Below are 19,613 nucleotides of genomic sequence, written 5' to 3'. Positions count from 1 at the left end.
GTGACTCACAACAAGTCTCCGGTCTCTCGTCTCTTGTAAACAAACACCACCTGACTGGGACCGAGGTAAAGACAGTTTCAGGTTGGATATTCGCCTGTAGTTTTCCTTACGTCCACCAACAGCAGTTAAGGACTGTCAACATAGTGACAAATCACATTTTTCAAATTACAATAGCTATTTAACCATTACTCCTAAAACTTTCAAAACTGGTTCTAGCTAACCCGATGGCATAGACACACATTGCACACATTTATTTTTTTGTCGATTTACATCTCGCACTATTTAAAATTATTTATTTACATTTTTGAATTTCAATAGCTCATTGGTCATTTGACCTACTGGACTCAAACAAGGTTCAGAATGTCCACTGACTACCCTTCTATATTGCACACCCGTTAGTTCGTCCATTTTCATCTCACACATTTTTACATGAATTTTTCCAAATGTAAATTGTCAATAGCTCCTTGGTCATATGACCTAGGGACTTCAAACAAGGTTCAGTATGTCCACTGATTACCCTTCTATATTGCACACCCTTTAGTTTGTCCATTTTCATCTCACAAGATTTTACATTTTTCAAAATTTAGAATTTCAATAGCTCCTTGGTCATGTGACCTACTGACTTCAAACATGGTGCAGAATATACCCTTCTATATTGCACACTCTTGTTTGTGTGCTGTAAAATCACGCGGTTTAACGTACATTTTTCATAGTTTTAAATTTCAATAGCTCTTTGGTCATGTCAATTACACACCTAAGAAGCGTGCAGTGGATATACACCCATATTGCATAACCTCTAGTTTTGTCTCTTCTATATTGATGTACATTAAAACTTGTTTGACAATTATGGGATTCGGTACAGTGTTGTGTTTACCCTTTTCTTTAATATGTATCTATAATAATTGTTAGTTCTAAGTACTTATTTTCCCAGTTTTTTTTCCCCCACAGTATTTAACAGTGGTACACAATAGGAGAGAGACAGATAATATATCCTTTCGTCGTTAATATCAATCATAAAGGAAAAGGGCAAAGTACGAGAGTCATGCTATTAATTGTCCAAAGCAGGGATGGACAGTGAGCTAGTGAGGTAGGCTGCAGTGGGTTTGCTGGTCAATACATATACTGACCCGGTTGGGCAATACGGCCTTCCATCTACCACCAACCTACCGAAGCACAGCTCAGAGTAAATATTTATTGCATTTTCCTTTTCCAAATGGGCGGTAATTTAGAATGCATAAGATATTGTATTTACGATAGCACAGCTTCGCCCTTTGTTCCTCAGTCTTCCCGCTCTTTCACTCAAACCCAGCCCCTTTTCTTTTGTGTAACAAGCTGTCATATCTGTTCCACCCGCTAGGGACATTTTCCTTTATGATATAATTTGTAATCAAGGTATGATTCATTCCGTGTATATGTAATTCTGTGTGATTTAGTTAGGTATTTAGTAAATAAATAATTAAACCCAATTTTGTATTGCTGATTCAACTTGTTAGCCAGGGTTCGTGAAGCTAACCAAGAATTTACAACTTTCAGATGAGACTGAAATAAGGTGACGATTAAGATTGACTGCTATTGATGTAAAATATTACTAGGTCTTTAAGAGTTTATTCGGAAGATAACAGKTCTGTAAATATTCTTTCATAGTGCCCCTCCTCTCTAGTTAATTACATTTACATGATTAGCTCAATCAGGTAATATTAATTACGGAGAAAGTATTTTATAGAATAGCATGTCATAACACTTAATCCGGCATAGCCAAAGACACGACACTAGCAAAGACTTATAGATGACCTGGAGCCAGTGGGTTTGGCGACAAATATGAAGCGAGGACCAGCCAACAAGAGCATACAGGTCGCAGTGGTGAGTAGTATATGGGGCTTTGGTGACGAAACGGATGGCACTGTGATAGACTGCATCCAATTTGCTGAGTAGAGTGTTGGAGGCTATTTTGTAAATTACATCGCCAAAGTAAAGGATCGGTAGGATAGTAAGTTTTGCGAGGGTATGTTTGGCAGCATGAGTGAAGGATTGTTACGAGAATTTTGTTCTCAGTTGTTCATAATACCCAATTGAATTAATTACTCAGCCTGAAACCCAGAATTTGTAAGAAACTGGTTGAAATGAATCAAGCGGAGGCCCAGCTACAATTGTCAGGAATGTTTATTTAGAGAGCTCTGCTTATCATTTCCGGTACATTGGTCTATATACCTCACATTTCGTCATAAACGTCCCTCCTCCTCTCAGATACAATCGCAACATAGTTCACAAGTCTTCTTCTCATACATTGTCCGCCATCTGTTATACAATCTACTACAAGCCCAAGGTTTCTCCCCTCCCTGGGTGGGGAGACTTCCATCCCTGTTATCAGTTTCACAGTGGTCACAAGTTGCCTGCCACAGTTCCTTGCCTACCAACAGTCCCTCTTTCTTATGGACAAACATGATTCCTCAGACAGGATATAATTCTGTTAGTTATAATTCTACGTTAAACGTATACATCATTTAGTCATTATTCATAAAATTCCCATAAAAAGGATGCTTTGTTGCTAAACAGGAAGCCGTTTCTAGATTTAATTTTGGATTGGAGATGCTTAATGTGAGTCTGGAAGGAGAGTTTACAGTCTAACCAGACACCTAGGTATTTGTAGTTGTCCACATATTCTAAGTCAGAAGCGTCCAGAGTAGTGATACTAGGCGGGCGAGCAGGTGCGGGCAGCAATCAGTTGAAGAGCATGCATTTAGTTTTACTTGCATTTAAGAGCAGTTGGAGGCCACGGAAGGAGAGTTGTATGGTTAGTTAACACGGTGTCCAAAGAAGGGCCAGAAGTATACAGAATGGTGTCGTCTGCGTAGAAGTAGATCAGAGAATCACCAGCCACAAGAGCGACATCATTGATGTATACAGAGGAAAGAGTCAACCCGAGAATTGAACCCTGTGGCACCACCATAGAGACTGCCAGAGGTCCGGAAAACAGGCCCTCCGATTTGACACACTGAACTCTATCTGAGAAGTAGTTGGTGAACCAGGCTAGGCAGTCATTTGAGAAACCAAGGCTGTTGAGTCTGCCGATAAGTTCCTAACTTCCCTGAAAAGTTGCATATCGCGGGGGCTATTCGGTGCTAATGCAGTACGCCACAGGATGTTTTTGTGCTGGTTAAGGGCAGTCAGGTCTGGAGTGAACCAAGGGATATATCTGTTCCTGGTTCTAAAATGTTTGAATGGGGCATGCTTATTTAAGATGGTGAGGAAAGCACTTTTAAAGAATAACCAGGCATCCTCTACTGACGGAATGAGGTCAATATCTTTCCAGGATACCCGGGCCAGGTCGATTAGAAAGGTCTGCTCGCTGAAGTGTTTTAGGGAGCGTTTGACTATGATGAGGGGTGGTCGTTTGACCGCGGACCCATTATGGGCGCAGGCAATGAGGCAGTGATCGCTGAGATCCTGGTTGAAGACAGCAGAGGAGTATTTAGAGGACAGGTTGGTCAAGATGATATCTATGAGGGTGCCCGAGTTTACGGATTTGGGGTTGTACCTGGTAAATTCCATGATAATTTGGGTGAGATTGAGGGCATCTAGCTTAGATTGTAGGACGGCCGGGGTGTTAAGCATATCCCAGTTTAGGTCACCTAACAGTACAAACTCTGAATATAAATGGGGGGAAAATAATTCACATATGGTGTCCAGAGCGCAGCTGGGGACTGAGGGGGGTCTGTATAACAAGCGGCAACAATGAGAGACTTATTTCTGGAAAGGTGGATTTTTAAAAGTAGAAGCTCGAACTGTTTGGGCACAGACCTGGATAGCATGACAGAACTCTGCAGGCTATCTCTGCAGTAGATTGCAACTCCACCCCCTTTGACAGTTCTGTCTTGACGGAAAATGTATACACATACATAAAGGCATTTTTCAGCTATGATTTTACCACCCAGAATCCAGAATGGATATGACAATGGGGCCAGCACAGGATGTAATACACCCTTACAACAATCTACATTTTGTTCTTCTTGAATTGTTATCTGGTAAACTGCTACTATGTGTCAAGAAAAGAGCCCCAATTAGGGGTTAGTGTACTCCAGTAAAAAAGGGCTGGTTTAGATTAAAAACTATTGCCCTGTGTCCCCGTTCATAGGGGCATGAGAGACTAGTCAGTGGTAGAATTGAGTTGTAACTTTATTGGCCCAAACACCCATAGACCCACAAGGTTGAGGTTACTCATGGACAGTAATTAGTAATACTTTTTTTTGTTGCATTGATGCATTGTGTCTTCTAACTGTCCAAGAATAGGATCCAAAGTGTTAGGAAATATTTGTTCCCATAAATACAAAGGAGGATGTCTCTCCTCATACCTCTGGCACTTTAGTTAGACTGCCAGACTGTGCACCACAGAGCCAATCAGGAGAGAATACATACAGGTCAATGGTGCCAATTGAAAGTCAAGGGGTGTGTCTGTGCCTTTTGGATTACTCTCTCTTTACACAGAACCCCCTGTGGTTCAAGTCTGCTCTGCTATGTCTGAAAGTGACAGAGCCAGCAGTCAAGAGAGTTTTTCACAGTATGTCATGAAAAAGTATTACACTTATGAATGTATGTAAAATGCTAATATGTATTAGATCCAGTACAATGGAATAACTAAGACCTGAATTTGAATGCAGCGTGTTCCGATTCCTCCTTCTCTTTCTGTCCAGCAGGGTCAACCAAAAACACTTGGCCTGATGGTTCATGCAGATACTGGGGAAGCAATATAGAAATGTATTGATCCCTTAAATGATTTGACTATTAAATGACCCATATCACAACCCTCATACCTCTTCACAAAAATGTACCTAAATCAATTTTGGAAAAAGGATTTTACTCACAAAAGACGTAGGAATTTATTTTCCCAGTTAGAAATAGTAGGCCATGGATCAAATAACTATTGTCATCAGAAAAAACGAACCATCAAATGCAATATTGCATTTTGTAAGTTGTCTGCAGGTGGCTTGTTGTGAATGCACTCAAATATCAAGTCATTATCAGGTTATGTAAACTGCGTTCTAATTCTCAACGTAGAAGGATTTGTCTTAATGTACAGTATATGAAAGTGATGCTATAAAAAGGATTCTTTCATGTTATCAAGCTCACTCTGACTGACAAATCACTGCCTATTACTGTGATTAAAAAGAGCATATGAAACACTGTTTTTCATGAGGCCTACCTGTGTGCCTTCCTTTAAACACCTCTGTTTGTACACCTCTCCTGTCCTGTCCTTCATCTATTCCACATACAGCCATTGCGGATCTTTTCAGTATCCATGTGAAAGATAGTTATTGCGAGGATGAAACATTTGTTGACTTAAAAGTTATTTTTTAAACACTAATGTAAAATGAAGTTCTGCAAAGCTTACAGATTTAAGTCTAATAGCATTAGATGAAAGTAGACAAACATCAGAGTGTGCAATATGAAGGTGTAGTCAGTGGACATTCTGAACCTTGTTTGAAGTCACGAGGTCACATGACCAAGGAGCTATTGAAATTCTACATTTTGAAAAATTCATGCAAAACCATGTGAGATGAAAAATGGACAAACTAAAGGGTGTGCAATGTGTAGGCCCACTGAGTGGACATTCTGAACCTGGTTTGAAGTCACCAGGTCACATGACCAAGGAGCTATTGAAATTCTAAATTTTGAAAAATTCATGCAAAACCATGTGAGATGAAAAATGGACAAACTAAAGGGTGTGCAATATAGAAGGGTAATCAGTGGACATACTGAACCTTGTTTGAAGTCACTAGGTCACATGACCAAGGAGCTATTGAAATGTTACATTTGGAATAATTCATGTAAAATCGTGTGAGATGAAAATGGACAAACTAAAGGGTGTGCAATATGTAGGCCCACTCAGTGGACATTCTGAACCTTGGTTGAAGTCACTAGGTCACACGACCTAGGAGCTATTGAAACTTTACATTTGGAAAAATTCATGCAAAATCTTGTGAGATGAAAATTGACAAACTAAAGTGTGTGCAATATAGAAGAGTAGTCAGTGGACATTCTGAACCTTGTTTGAAGTAAGTATGTCACATGACCAAGGAGCTATTGAAATTTGAATGTAAAAAAAGTTTGTACTTTGTTCACGCTCCCTAACTAATTCAACTAGGAATACGAAACGCTGCTCACATTTCCACATGTTTATTAGCTTTGGAAAGCTAAATGTCTAAATCGTGAAAATAAGACCTGTGCAATGTTGTGCGCAATTTTTCCAACATCATGACACTTATTTGGAGTCTGTGGCTCAAGTGGTTTGATAGCTATTGAGGTTTGAAAGCGCGAATATCGAACTTGAAACAGTCTTTACCTCGGTTGGTAAGATTCATAATGAAAAATTATGTGACAGGTGAAATGAACGCGATCTTCTTTATCTCCTAACATATTGCACAAGTTGACTTCAGGTATTTACTTAGAAAGCACCAACAAGTATTCACATTTATAATAACAAAAACGAAGAAATTGTTTTGACGGTATTGAAAAACGATCCCATAGCTATTTCCAAATACCTCGTTATACGGTATATACAGTATGCCGCCCAAGACTACTAATTACCTGTAATTATGATCTCCCTAGCCACCCCGGACCTGTGATGACTACTGGCGTGAATTCAGACCCTGCAAAAGCCTGTGGAACCGTTTCCATAACTACTATACGCATGGCACATCCCTCTCCTTTTGGCAGTGGAAGGAAGACTACTACACATGTCGAGAGTGGGAGAAGAACCCAATTCCAGAGACCAAGGTACAGCTGAGCACTCAATCATCACTTTGAAACGGCCTAAGCAGCACAGGAACCAGCAATCCTGCATTTACAGGGCAAATGCCATCAACATCCAGAAATATTGGCTACAGTTTGCTTATGAACAGGAAATTGTGAAAGATCTCTCTTGCACTGTCCCCTAACCAACTCTGACTGTCCTCCCCCTACCCCGGGAGTCATTACAGCAGAGTGAGAGGAACCGGATGGTGGAGCAGAGAAAGTTCACCCCGTGTGGGACCTGAGACGAGATCCGCCCAGAGACTGGCACATGGCCCTGCACCAGGGGAAGCCCCAGGACTCCCAGTCTTAACCATCCCGAGTTAACACTGCCATGGCCCTAAACATGGCCAAACCAACCACAATGTAGCATCTAAGGTCTGTTTAGTTATGTAAACTAAATCAAATCAAATGTATTTATATAGCCCTTCTTACATCAGCTGATATCTCAAAGTGCTGTACAGAAACCCAGCCTAAAACCCCAAACAGCAAGCAATGCAGGTGTAGAAGCAGTAGAGTTACGTAATCTAAATCACAGTAGAGTTGTGGCTAGTAAACCATGGCCAAGTGGCTTATTCAGACTAATCTATTGACATTGCATCTATAATTGTTATGTATAGAGCTGGTAAAAGTTGTATTTGTTCATGACAGAATGTCTGTTCTACACAATTTATTACATCTGAATGTTCTGTAACTTAGCTGAATATGCCCCCTGCAGAGGGTGTGAAGGCTTTTTGTTTTAAACACTATTAGTTCAGTTGGCTGGGGAAAAGCCTGCTCTCCAGGACCACCAGAACCACTCTGTCATAAAGGGTTTCTTCCCAGAGGTGTCCAGTGTAATCCAATGGTATTAGGAGAGTGTACCTCTACTGCTTGTGTAACCGATGTGAAATGGCTAGCTAGTTAGCGGGGTGCTAATAGCGTTTCAATCGGTGACGTCACTCGCTCTGAGACCTTGAAGTAGTTGTTCCCCTTGCTCTGCAAGGGCCGTGGCTTTTGTGGAGCGATGGGTAAGGATGCTTCGAGGGTGGCTGTTGTCGATGTGTGCAGAGGCTCCCTGGTTCGAGCCCAGGTAGGGGCGAGGAGAGGGACGGAAGTTAAACTGTTACACTTGAAAGTCACAGCGTTCTACACCGAGATCAATAACACAAGTATTGATTGTGAAAATGTGCTTTGTATTCTTTCCATAAGTTATACAAATTAAGATATGTGTGTGTCTGTATACTGAGCAATGATATCCACTCACTGACCAGTTTATTTGGACCCCCCTTGCCTCCAGCGCAGCCTGAATTCTTTGGGGCATTCTACAAGGTGTCTGAAACATTCCACAGGGATGTTGGTCCATGCTGACGCGATGGCATCGCACAGTTGCTGCAGATTGGACGGCGGTACATTAATGTTGCAAAACAGCTCGTTCCAGCTCATCCCTAAGATGATCTATTGGGTTGAGGTCAGGGGACTGGGCAGGCCACTCAAGTAAACTGACCTGTATGCTTGTATGTGTCTCTACCTATTGAAATGGAGGCCAGTGTTTCTGTAACACCATTACACGGGCTCTTTGTCTTTATTATTTCACAGGATACCTCATCTACAGTCTGTTATATACATTCAAATGTATATTAAAACATTTTTTTTTAAGTGAATCCTTTTTCAACCCTCTGGTATGTTTTACTTACAGGTTGTATTTAAACAATGACATTTATGAATGTAACAATACAGTACAGAATGTGAATCACTTTATGAGTTTGAATTGAAACTTGTTCCATGACAGGGAAGTTGTCAATACAATGAATATGACCGGGTCATGGTCCTCTGTTCGGTAAGCGGTTGAAATACCCTTTGAATGAGACATCCATCCACTATTGTTGGCAGGGAGGTTGTTCTGAGCTTTCATGTCTAATCTATTTTCATGAACATGCTCGTCAAATATTTAGTCTGTCCAAATCATGTAAAGACCAGGGGATGTAATAACCATGTCAACACATGTTACGCCCACAATGTTAATGCTGCCACCCTCTCACTGGGTGTAGACTTTGGTGATGTTGTTGTATTTGCCTTCAGGTGCCTCATACTGGGCCTTGGGCGGTGTGTAGCTGGGTCCCTGGTGGTTGAAGGGGAAGAGCAAGGGGTCTGGCCTCAGTGCTGCCTGGTAGAGCTCCTCTGACTCCAGCCTCAGCTCCTCCAGAGCCTCCCTCTGGGCCTCCACAGCCAGGCCTACTGCCTCCATCTCTGCCCGGTGTTGGGTCTGCTCGTAGCAGAAAGAAGTCAAAATGTGGCACAGAAACTGGTTATATCAAAATGTCTACAAAGAAGGTACTGTCAATGGCTGCTCACGGATTTCTGCTTCCAAATATGACTGTAGTGATAGAGTTTAAACGGCTTACAAGATCACATTTACCTGTTTGTAGCGGGACCACTCCTTCAGCAGTAGAGCCCGACGTTCACTCTCCTCAAAGGGAAGCTGAGGAGCACCACGCACCCTGGGGAAAATGAACAAATAGAGTAGGGATCTATTCAGGTGTACATTGGGACAGAGAAATTAATTTGGATTGAACTAATAGTGTGTCACTAAACAGAACAATTGGTTAAGCACAGCATCATACTCAATTTCAATCCATCAGCTGATTTTGGTGTGTTTCTAAGACTATTGCTGGAGATCACTATGGTAAGCAGGGTTCAAACTAAGCTACTATTGACTGTTGGGGGTGAAGCAACAGTACATTTTCCAAGCTTATGGATGTGCCTACTTCAATGGTAGGGTGTGCCCACCATAGTAACTCATGGTGGTGCTCAGATTTTGTATGGGAATGTCAGCCACTCCATTAATTTAAACACTAAAGGTGTGTGAGCCATACCTGGTCTCGTCCATGTATTTGGCTGGGGTTGTGAAGTCTTCAATGGGAATGAGCTCAGGAGGAACTCTCTCCAGCTTCTTCAACTTCTTCTTCAGTCTCTCTCTCACCATCTGCTCTCTACGAGGGTCCACTTTCTTCTTCTTCTTGGGCTCTGCTCTGTTAGAGCACACGCAGGCAGAATGAGTGAAAGTTGAGCTTGTAGTGCATTTATAACAAATGGTGCCTATAGGAAACTGCAAAGAGAGTCTGAAAGTGCACCAGAGAACAAACCCTTTATAGACAAAAGGATTTTCAACTTACCTTAGCGGCGCAGATGTCTTCAATGTGAGAACAGATGCAAACCAAGGACCTTGACTGACATGACCGTCCACTCCCATCAAAGAGCTGTGCAGAACAACATACCAAATCAGAGGAAGGGGAGAACTACTAGTTAGCTCAATCTAGCCACTGTAAGCTTTATAAAGCACATTTCAGACATGGAATGCAATGCGGTGTGCTTTACAGGAAAAAACAAATGAAAATAAAAGCTGAAGTATTTACTACACAACAAACATGATAAAAAAACAAAAAGAACGACACAAACTGAACAACCAAAAAGCACCCTAAGGAAAGGCAAAGCAGAAAAGATGTGTTTTAAGAACTCTTTTATGTCTACAGTTTCAGCCACCTTCAGGTACGCTATTCCAGAGCCTGGGGGCATAATAACTAGCGGCTGCCTGCCTCTTGGTCCTAGGCTTTGGGATAGTTAAAAGGCCAGTGCCAGAGGACCTGAGGGACCTACTGGGTACATAACTTAAATGCATGTCTGACATGTATTGGGGTGCACAATTGTGGATTGATTTWWAAAAAAAACAACAACAATAGAATTATCTTAAAATGAATTCTAAAACTCACAGGCAGCCAGTGCAGAGACCTTAAAACCAGCGTAATGTGTGCTCTCCGTCTGGTCTTGGTCAGTACCCATGCTGCAGCATTCTGTATGTTTTGCAGTTGACCAACAGCTTTCTTGGGAAGACCAGACAGGATAGCATTACAGTAGTCAAGCCTGCTTGTAATAAAAGCATGGATGAGTCTCTGTATCAGCCTGAGAGAAATGGTCGCACCTTGGCAATGTTCCTTAGGTGGTAAAAAAGCTATTTTGGTCACATTCCTAATGTGTGATTCAACATTTTGTTCAGAATCTAAAACAACACCTAGGTTATGTACCTGGTGTTTATTTGTATTGCCAGTGAATTAAAATGTGCAGCTAGATTTTCTCTCTGTGCTTTGGCTCCAACAATAAGTACCTCGTCTTGTGTTGATTTAGCTTGAGGAAGTTGTGAGCCATCCAAGTATTTAAATCACTAATACAGTCTAAATTATCCGTGGAGCTAACATCTTCTGGTGACACAGAAATGTAAATTTGTCTATTGTCTGCGTAGCGGTGAAAATCAAAGCTGTGCCTTCTGATAACACTGCCAATAGGTAACACACATATACTGAACAGTACCGGACCCAAAATCGAACCTTGTGGAACTCCACTGCAGTGAATAGATAACGTAGTTCGCTAACTGGCTCAGGTTTTAGTAAACAGCTGGATGAGAAAAGAAAACATGTTCAACTGCTGTAGCTAACGTTAGCTAGCTTGCCTATGCTAACCAGAATTGCATGAGACAACTCACCTAACATTAGTTGGCACTGCAGCCTGTCGGGACAATACCCTACACAGGGCACGCGATACAGCAATGGACATGATCGATATACTATTTGATTACTATTCAATCCAATCAGATAAAAGTTATTCACGTGTATCAACACATTTTATCATTGCTGTCCCCTTGACAGCCGCAGGACGGAAGTGCAACTTGAAACAGACGTAAATTTAGCTCGAGCTTCACATGGACACTTTCGATCCCATTGTTGTAGCTCGCCTCGCTCACGTTACGTTGCAACTCGGTCTCAGAGCATGTCGTATTATTATGTACGTAAATACACTCCATTTGGTATGAAATGTTACGTTTAGTATGGTTGCATAAGACAGATGGTAACTTAGGTGGTTGGTCGAGGTGAGTGTATAACGCAAACGTTAGCAACAAATTTTTGCTAATCAGCAACAACTTTTCCACTACTTACAACTTTGGGACTTCTTAGCATGTTAGCTAACTAACCCTAACCTTAACCATTTTAGCTAACCCTAACCTATATCCTAAATTTAACCCTAAACTCTAGCCACCTAGCTAGAACTCGTAACATATCATACGTTTTGCAAATTCGTAACATATTGTACATTTTGCAAATTTGTAAGATATAATACGAATTGTAATTGGTAACATATCATACAAATGGGTGATGGACATCCACAAATTAATACATACCATACGAAAGTAGAATATCATACTAAACGGAGTGTCCTGGATTTACATAACGAATAACAAAATATGCTCTGAGACCAGATTGCACTGGTTACATCAGAGATACAATTTGTCAGTAACATTAGACACTTTTTCAAGTAAACATAGCTACATAACTGAATAAATATTGTACAAGTAACCATTTAACATTTCCTTACAGAAACATGTTGATCAGAGTTATTTTGTCGAATGTTTTTGTCTCAATGATTAGATACACATTATTTAGGTAAAAGGTCAAATTTCCACTAGTTATCACAGCCTCAAAGTCTAAATGGTCTATATCGTAAAAAATCATGAAAACAAGAATGTGCTTTTCTGTCATAATTTAAGGTTAGGCATATGGTTAGCAGTGTGGTTAAGGTTAGGTTTAAAAGCACCCTTTAAGAATATAAATTGTAGAAATAGGCGGGGTTTATGACTTTGTGGCTGTGGTACCTAGTGACGACCCAAGATTGTCAGAGTTTGTCATAAAAGCGCCCTTAAGTTGACTCCCGGTTCAAACAGATACATTGACCTTCGTGGACGTAAGGAGGAATCAACGTTATGTCACTGCTCAGAAGTAAGTAATAATATGTTATTTTTCATAAACCACGCGCCACGAAATGTATGCTTTAGTTTTCTGCCAACATGTTTTTCTTGCTCTGTAAAGGTGTCTGGGTAGTAACGCTGATAGCCTGTCTGTGCCAAATTATAACCAGAAGCTCCAGACAGTCGACAAAGTTCAAACTAGTGTTCATGGCTAGTTGCTCACTACTGACTATAGCCTACATTTGTGAATTTAAACATTGTGTTCCCCTTTAGAGTTGTCACCGTTTAGCCTCCAACTGTGACCATTATTCGAAATGAATGAATAAAGGACAGTTGTCAGTCTCTCTACATGTGAACATATGTATTTCTTGTCAAGTGTCTGCCCTCCACATATTCAACAACTGACAGTTGCCTCTATCGTTTCATTTCTAAAGGCTAGGTGAGTTGAAAATGAATGTAGGGTGAAGGTGACTGACACTTTTCATAGTTGCATGAGAATTGCAATGACACTGCAGTGGAGTTTTATGATAGGACTCTCAAATGTGCACTTTCATCAGGCAGTGAGTGTAGGCAAGACAGACTTTTTTCAAGTCCAATATTTTTACTGTTTTGTCACTCAAACCATGTCCAAAGCTGCAGTAAAGCTTGATTAGTCACCTCACACCGACTCCTCTTTCTCTCCATCCAGATGTGTTTATTGTGTCTGCTAAGCGGACCCCGTTTGGAACCTACGGTGGGGTGCTGAAGGACCACAGTGCAACAGACCTAGCAGAGCATGCCTCCAAGGCTGCCCTTGCTGCTGGGGGAGTGGCACCTGAACTTGTCATCTTTGGAAACGTAATGCAGGTGGGTCTAAAACTCCAAAGAGTAAGCTGAGGCAAGGATAAACTCTCTAGGAAGGAAATGTGTGTTGACTTAAGACTCTCTTTCTCTCCAGAGCTCTGCAGATGCTCCATACATTGCTCGTCACGTGGGCCTGAGGTGTGGGGTGCCCATTCCAGTGCCTGCTCTCACCGTGAACCGCCTGTGTGGGTCCGGCTTTCAGTCAATCATCAATGGAGCTCAGGTACAGTAGACACACTGTTACTCTCCACTGAGCATTTCTTCAAGTATCTCTGTCTGAACTCCTGCCCACTGTACACTAGAATTAAAAAATATATATTATGCAAAGTTTTTGGTCAGAGACCTCAGGAAATTTCTTTCTGCCGCAGTGTCACCTAACCTTTTGTTTGTAGGTCAATTGTAGGTGCATGGTTTCTTCCTCTGCTGATTGCTTAGGAACATTAGCAGCCTTGTGCGTTTGTCCCCTTTAAGACCCTGTATGTCTCTGTAGGAAATCTGTTTGAAGGATTCAGAGGTGGTGCTGTGTGGAGGCTCGGAGAGCATGAGCCAGGCGCCATACGCTGTTCGCAACGTTCGCTTCGGAACCAAGTTTGGACTCGACCTCAAGGTATTGAATTAATAAATGAGGGATAAGAACCAAATGTGTGTGGTTTTGATAATTTTTGACTGCAAGAGCCCTTTAACAGCTGCTCGAAACCAATGCCAAGGACTAAACTAACATGTTCTGTATTCTTTGTCTCAGCTAGAGGACACTCTGTGGGCGGGGCTTACTGACCTGCACATTAAGATCCCTATGGGCATCACAGCAGAGAACCTGGCAGTGAAATATGAGATCAGCAGAGATGACTGTGACAAATACGCACACCAGACCCAGCAGAGGTGGAAGGCAGGTTAGAGGTCAACCCTTACATAACTACGCTTACATGTTTACAATCCTTAAGGCATGAAGACTGTCCTGATTTAATAAGGAATTCCTGATTATCTGTCCTCTGTAAACCAGAAATACTTCTGTATCTTGTCATGACAATGAACAGCTTTTCCAGATTTCTATCTGAATGCTGACTACATCACTGACTTTGTCTGTGTGCGCTCTAAACCTTAGCCCATGAGGCGGGCCACTACACGGCAGAGATTGCACCCATCGACGTGAAGGCAAAGAAGGGCAAAGTACCCATGACCCAGGATGAGCACCCTCGTCCCCAGACCACCCTGGAGCAGATGGCTAGGCTACCCCCTGTCTTCAAAAAGGGAGGAACGGTTACTGCCGCCAACTCATCAGTGAGTACTTAACAAAACTGATTCACTTCTGGGTCCAAGCCCTTTCATCCAGTTCCTACCAACTCTTGCCAACGGAGTATCACATTCAGTCTGTCTCCAAGCACACCGGTTTTAAATGTCATGCAGATAATTTTTGTGTGCTAGGTTTAAATCATGTGCTAGTTTTTAATGTACTGTTCAAGTTCTGCTCCTTTTCAACAGGGTGTGTCTGACGGAGCTGCTGCCGTGGTGATAGCCAGTGAGGAAGCTGTGAAGGAGCACAAGCTCACCCCATTGGCAAGAATAGTGGCCTATCACGTCTCTGGCTGTGACCCAAGCATTATGGGAATTGGTGGGTGACTGGCAACATATCTCATGTACTTGATGAAAACATATGATACAGCCAAATATAGTCCTTTCTAGCATGGCCATCTAGTGGTTTCTGTTGGTAAGATTCTGGCATTCTCCCCCCTCAGGCCCAGTCCCAGCCATCACAGAAGCCCTGAAGAAAGCAGGTCTCACCCTCCAAGACATGGATCTGGTGGAGGTATGCTTGTCTGTTTAAGTTCATGAATAGGAAGTAGGAACTGATGCAGGAAATCGCAGATATTGTGTTGCTCTGTTTTGCTTTACTCAATCTCCTTCTTGTAGCGCACCCTATAGAATTGACTTCCTCCTTCTCACTTGCTCTGTTTCTCTTTCTCTTGCTCTGACTTCTCATGTCCTCTTTCTCACCTTTGCTGTCTCTCAGGTGAATGAGGCATTTGCTGCTCAGTACCTGGCAGTTGCCAAGGCATTGGGTCTGGACCCAGAGAAGAGTAATGCTGATGGAGGGGCTATTGCCATCGGCCACCCCCTGGGAGCCTCAGGAGCACGCATCACTGCTCACCTGGTCCACGAGCTCCGGTAACCCCACCACACCAGTAGTCTTCTTACTACTCAGAGCACTTCTTATCACTCAATATGTAGTTCAACAAACTGTCTAATCAAATCTTGAAAAAAAAAAAAGTGTCTTATGTAAGGGAACAGGTAAGAGGTTTTTAATTAAGCAATAAGGACTGGGGGGGGGGGGGGTTGTGGTGTATCTGACCAATATACCACGGCTAAGGGCTGTTCTATACCACAGCTTTCAGCCAATCATCATACAGAAGCTAAATTAATAAATACCACTGTTCAATGGCTGAGCAATTCATATTATCTCACAGATGAGTGATTTCCATTTGGTTTTGCTTTCTCTCCTTCAGGCGGATTGGGGGAAAGTATGCTGTGGGATCAGCTTGCATCGGTGGTGGCCAGGGTATCGCCATAATCATAGAGAACACTCACTGAGGAACCGCTCAAACCATCCACACTCAGAAGGGTACTTAGAATACCATCCACACTCTTAACACACACCACACCCTGCATACTCAATAGAGTACATGCCATATACACACTCGAATAAGACCTTAGATTTTTGTCCAATGTAGAGTTTTCTTAGTATCGACTTGAAATGTAAGACTATCCACTTTCCAATGTAAAAAAAATTAAGATCTTTGTATGTTTGACCCACACTTCAAATTAGACATGGCTCTAGCATCTACACTCAGAAAAAAAAATACAAAGATCTCATAATTACTCCAGAAAATGTCTGTTTCTCTGAACACAGAAGACAATGGTATGTTTAGGAACATAAATGTCTGATAAACTCCCTCCTTTCTTGGATTTTTCATATTCCTCTTACCTTTTTCTAAATGTTCATCTATGGCAACCATACTGTATCTGTTTAAAGAGGCCTTGTGAATCTGAAGGGCTAACTCCTGTTTTTGTAAGTCTTTGTTTGCCTTAGCGACAATGCTAGCTCATAGCAGGACATACCATTTACATCTCGCTGTAGCATATGAATAGTTGAGGTGAGTGTTTTGAGTTGGCTGCATAATTTATCCAGAAGTTCTTGCCTGAATTATCACTCCTTTGCATGGATCACCATTGCCTTAACTACTGGATATATATGTAAGACGTGTGTGTACGCTGTCAGGTTGCCTGTAAAGATCTTTTTTTTTTAATGATTAAAGTGAAAAACCTGGGATTCACAAATTGTCATGTGAGACTGTTGGTGATTCTTTATGGAGTATCATGTAGTAGTTACTAGGTCTTACACTGTGCCAACTTCAGGCATTATACAGTGAATGTGGACTAGAGGTCGACCGATTAATCGGAATGGCCGATTTAATTAGGGCCAATTTCAAGTTTTCATAACAATCGGAAATCTGTGTTTTTGGACACCGATTTGGACGATTTTTTTTATTATTTTTTACACCTTTATCCTTTAACTAGGCAAGTCAGTTAAGAACACATTCTTATTTTCAATGACGGCCTAGGAACGGTGGATTAACTGCCTTGTTCAGGGGCAGAATGACAGATGTTTACCTTGTCAGCTCGGGGATTCAATCTTGAAACCTTACAGTTAACTAGTCCAACGCTCTACCCACCTGATTACATTGCACTCCACGAGGAGACTGCCTGTTACGCGAATGCAGTAAGAAGCCAAGGTAAGTTGCTAGCTAGCATTAAACTTATCTTATAAAAAAACAATCAATCATAATCACTAGTTATAACTACACATGGTTGATGATATTACTAGTTTATCTAGCGTGTCCTGCGTTGCATGTAATTGATGCGGTGCGTATTCGGGAAAAGGACTGTCGTTGCTCCAATGTGTACCTAACCATAAACATCAATGCTTTTCTTAAAATCAATACAGAAGTATATTTTTAAACCTGCATATTTAGTTAATATTGCCTGCTAACATGACTCGTTGCGTACTGTGAAGACTATTTCTTCTTAACAAAGACAGCCAACTACGCCAAACGGGATGATTTAACCAAAGCGCATTTGCGAAAAATGCACAATCGTTGTAAGACTGTACCTAAACATCAATGCATTTCTTAAAATCAATACACAGAAGTATATATTTTTAAACCTGCATATTTAGCTAAAAGAAATCCAGGTTAGCAGGCAATATTAACCAGGTGAAATTGTGTCACTTCTCTTGCGTTCATTGCACGCAGAGTCAGTGTATATGCAACAGTTTGGGCTGCCTAATTTGCCAGAATTTTACGTAATTATGACCACATTGAAGGTTGTGCATTGTAACAGGAATATTTAGACTTAGGGATGCCACCCGTTACATAAAATACGGAACGGATCCGTATTTCACTGAAAGAATAAACGTCTTGTTTCCGGATTCGACCATATTAATGACCTAAGGCTCGTATTTCTGTGTGTTATTATGTTATAATTAAGTCTATGATTTGATAGAGCAGTCTGACTGAGCGGTGGTAGGCACCAGCAGGCTCGTAAGCATTCATTCAAACAGCACTTTCGTGCGTTTTGCCAGCAGCTCTTCGCTGTGCTTCAAGCATTGAGCTGTTTGACTTCAAGCCTATCAACTCCCGAGATTAGGCTGGTGTAACCGATGTGAAATGGCTAGCTAGTAAACGTCACTCGCTCTGAGACTTGGAGTGGTTGTTCCCCTTGCTCTGCATGGGTAACGCTGCTTCGAGGGTGGCTGTTGTCAATGTGTTCCGGGGGCGAGCAGAGGGACGGAAGCTATACTGTTACACTAGCAAAACTAAACTGCCTATAAGAACATCCAATAGTCAAAGGTATATGAAATAAAAATCGTATAGAGAAATAGTCCTATAACTACAACCTAAAACTTCTTACCTGGGAATATTGAAGACTCATGTTAAAAGGAACCACCAGCTTTCATATATTCTCATGTTTTGAGCAAGGAACTTAAAACTTTGCTTTTTTACATGGCACATACTGCACTTTTACTTTTTTCTCCAACACTTTGTTTTTGCATTATTTAAACCAAATTGAACATGTTTCATTATTTATTTGAGGCTAAATTGATATTATTGATGTATTATATAAAGTGTTAATTCAGTATTGTTGTAATTGTCATTATTACAAATACATTTTTTAAATCGGCCGATTAATCGGTATCGACTTTTTTTGGTCCTCCAATAATCGGTATCGGTCAATTTGTCAATTTTCTGCCCTGCTAGAGCTGCCACGGTCAACTCTAAGTGCTGTTCTTGTGACGTGGAAATGTCTAAGGGCAACAGCGGCCCAGCTGCAAGTTGTAGGCCACACCAGCTCAAGGAACTGGACCGTCAAGTGCCGTAACATGGAAAAATGATCTTTGGTTAGAACACTCACTACCGAGTTCCAACCTACCTCTGGAAGCAACGTCAGCACAAGAACTGTTGGTCGGGAGCTTCATGAAATGGGATTCCATGGCTGAGCAGCCACACGCAAGCCCATGCGCAATGCCAAGCGTCGGTTGGAGTGGTGTAAAGCTCGCCGTCATTCGACTCTGGAGCAGTGGAAATGCGTTCTCCGGAGTAATGAGTCACGCTTCACCACCTGGCAGTCCGACAAACAAATCTGGGTTTGGTGGAAGCCAGGAGAACGCTACTGGGTGCAAAGAGAAATGGTTTGCATAGTGCCAACTAAAGTTTGGTGGAGGAGGAATAATGGTCTGGGCCTATTTTTCATGGTTTGGGCTAGGCCCCTTAGTTCCAGTGAAGGGATATCTTAACGCTACAGCATACAATGACCTTCTAGACGATTCTGTGCTCCCAACTTTGTGGCAACAGTTTGGGGAAGGCCCTTTCCTGTTTCAGCATGACAATGCCCCCATGCACAAAGTGAGGTCCATGCAGAAATGGTTTGTTGTGATCGGTGAGGAAGAACTTAACTGGTCTGTACAGAGCCCTGACCTCAACCCCATCAAACACCTTTGGGATGAATTGGACTGCCGACTGCGAGCCAGACCTAATCATCCAGCATCAGTGCCCAATCTCACCAATTCTCTTGTAGCTGAATGGAATAAATCCCCACAGCAATGTTCCAAGATCTAGTGGAAAGCCTTACCATTAGAGTGGAGGCTGTTATAGCAGCA

The 19,613-nt window shown here is 41.8% G+C and overlaps 2 protein-coding genes across 5 annotated transcripts in view; one reads left to right on the top strand and one right to left on the bottom strand.

Annotated features, from left to right (window-relative positions):
* LOC111957767 (3-ketoacyl-CoA thiolase, mitochondrial) overlaps window positions 1-16,735 on the top strand; it is a 56,881-nt gene extending 40,146 nt beyond the window's left edge. The window contains exons 1-11 of one of the 3 annotated variants that reach the window (XM_023978749.2): window positions 11,661-11,686; window positions 12,536-12,590; window positions 13,248-13,405; window positions 13,497-13,625; window positions 13,893-14,009; window positions 14,145-14,292; window positions 14,505-14,680; window positions 14,882-15,011; window positions 15,136-15,206; window positions 15,411-15,565; window positions 15,904-16,735. In XM_023978749.2, coding sequence (XP_023834517.1) covers window positions 12,575-12,590; window positions 13,248-13,405; window positions 13,497-13,625; window positions 13,893-14,009; window positions 14,145-14,292; window positions 14,505-14,680; window positions 14,882-15,011; window positions 15,136-15,206; window positions 15,411-15,565; window positions 15,904-15,988 — 1,185 coding nt within the window. In that variant the 5' untranslated portion in view covers window positions 11,661-11,686; window positions 12,536-12,574 and the 3' untranslated portion in view covers window positions 15,989-16,735. Of the gene's footprint in view, window positions 1-11,660; window positions 11,687-12,464; window positions 12,591-13,247; window positions 13,406-13,496; window positions 13,626-13,892; window positions 14,010-14,144; window positions 14,293-14,504; window positions 14,681-14,881; window positions 15,012-15,135; window positions 15,207-15,410; window positions 15,566-15,903 lie in introns of those variants that run through there. The other 2 variants (XM_023978748.2, XM_070436888.1) reach the window with 2 other exon arrangements.
* On the bottom strand, window positions 8,318-11,501 carry mrpl40 (mitochondrial ribosomal protein L40). 2 transcript variants are annotated; one of them, XM_023978750.2, is made up of 5 exons: window positions 11,303-11,501; window positions 9,942-10,025; window positions 9,642-9,797; window positions 9,185-9,266; window positions 8,318-9,031 (listed from the first exon to the last, which is right to left on the bottom strand). In XM_023978750.2, the coding sequence occupies exons 1-5, from the start codon at window positions 11,371-11,373 to the stop codon at window positions 8,804-8,806; spliced, it is 621 nt and encodes a 206-aa protein (XP_023834518.1). In that variant the 5' UTR covers window positions 11,374-11,501; the 3' UTR covers window positions 8,318-8,803. The 2 variants fall into 2 exon arrangements, with proteins under 2 accessions (XP_023834518.1, XP_070292990.1); XM_070436889.1 differs by lacking the exon at window positions 11,303-11,501 and adding an exon at window positions 10,536-10,638.
* Window positions 16,736-19,613: the final 2,878 nt, after the last annotated feature.

Source organism: Salvelinus sp. IW2-2015, linkage group LG33, assembly GCF_002910315.2.
Source record: "Salvelinus sp. IW2-2015 linkage group LG33, ASM291031v2, whole genome shotgun sequence".
Classification (NCBI taxonomy): Eukaryota; Metazoa; Chordata; class Actinopteri; order Salmoniformes; family Salmonidae; genus Salvelinus; species Salvelinus sp. IW2-2015.
Note: the sequence above shows the minus strand (reverse complement) of the source record. Positions and strands in the feature narration are given on the sequence as shown.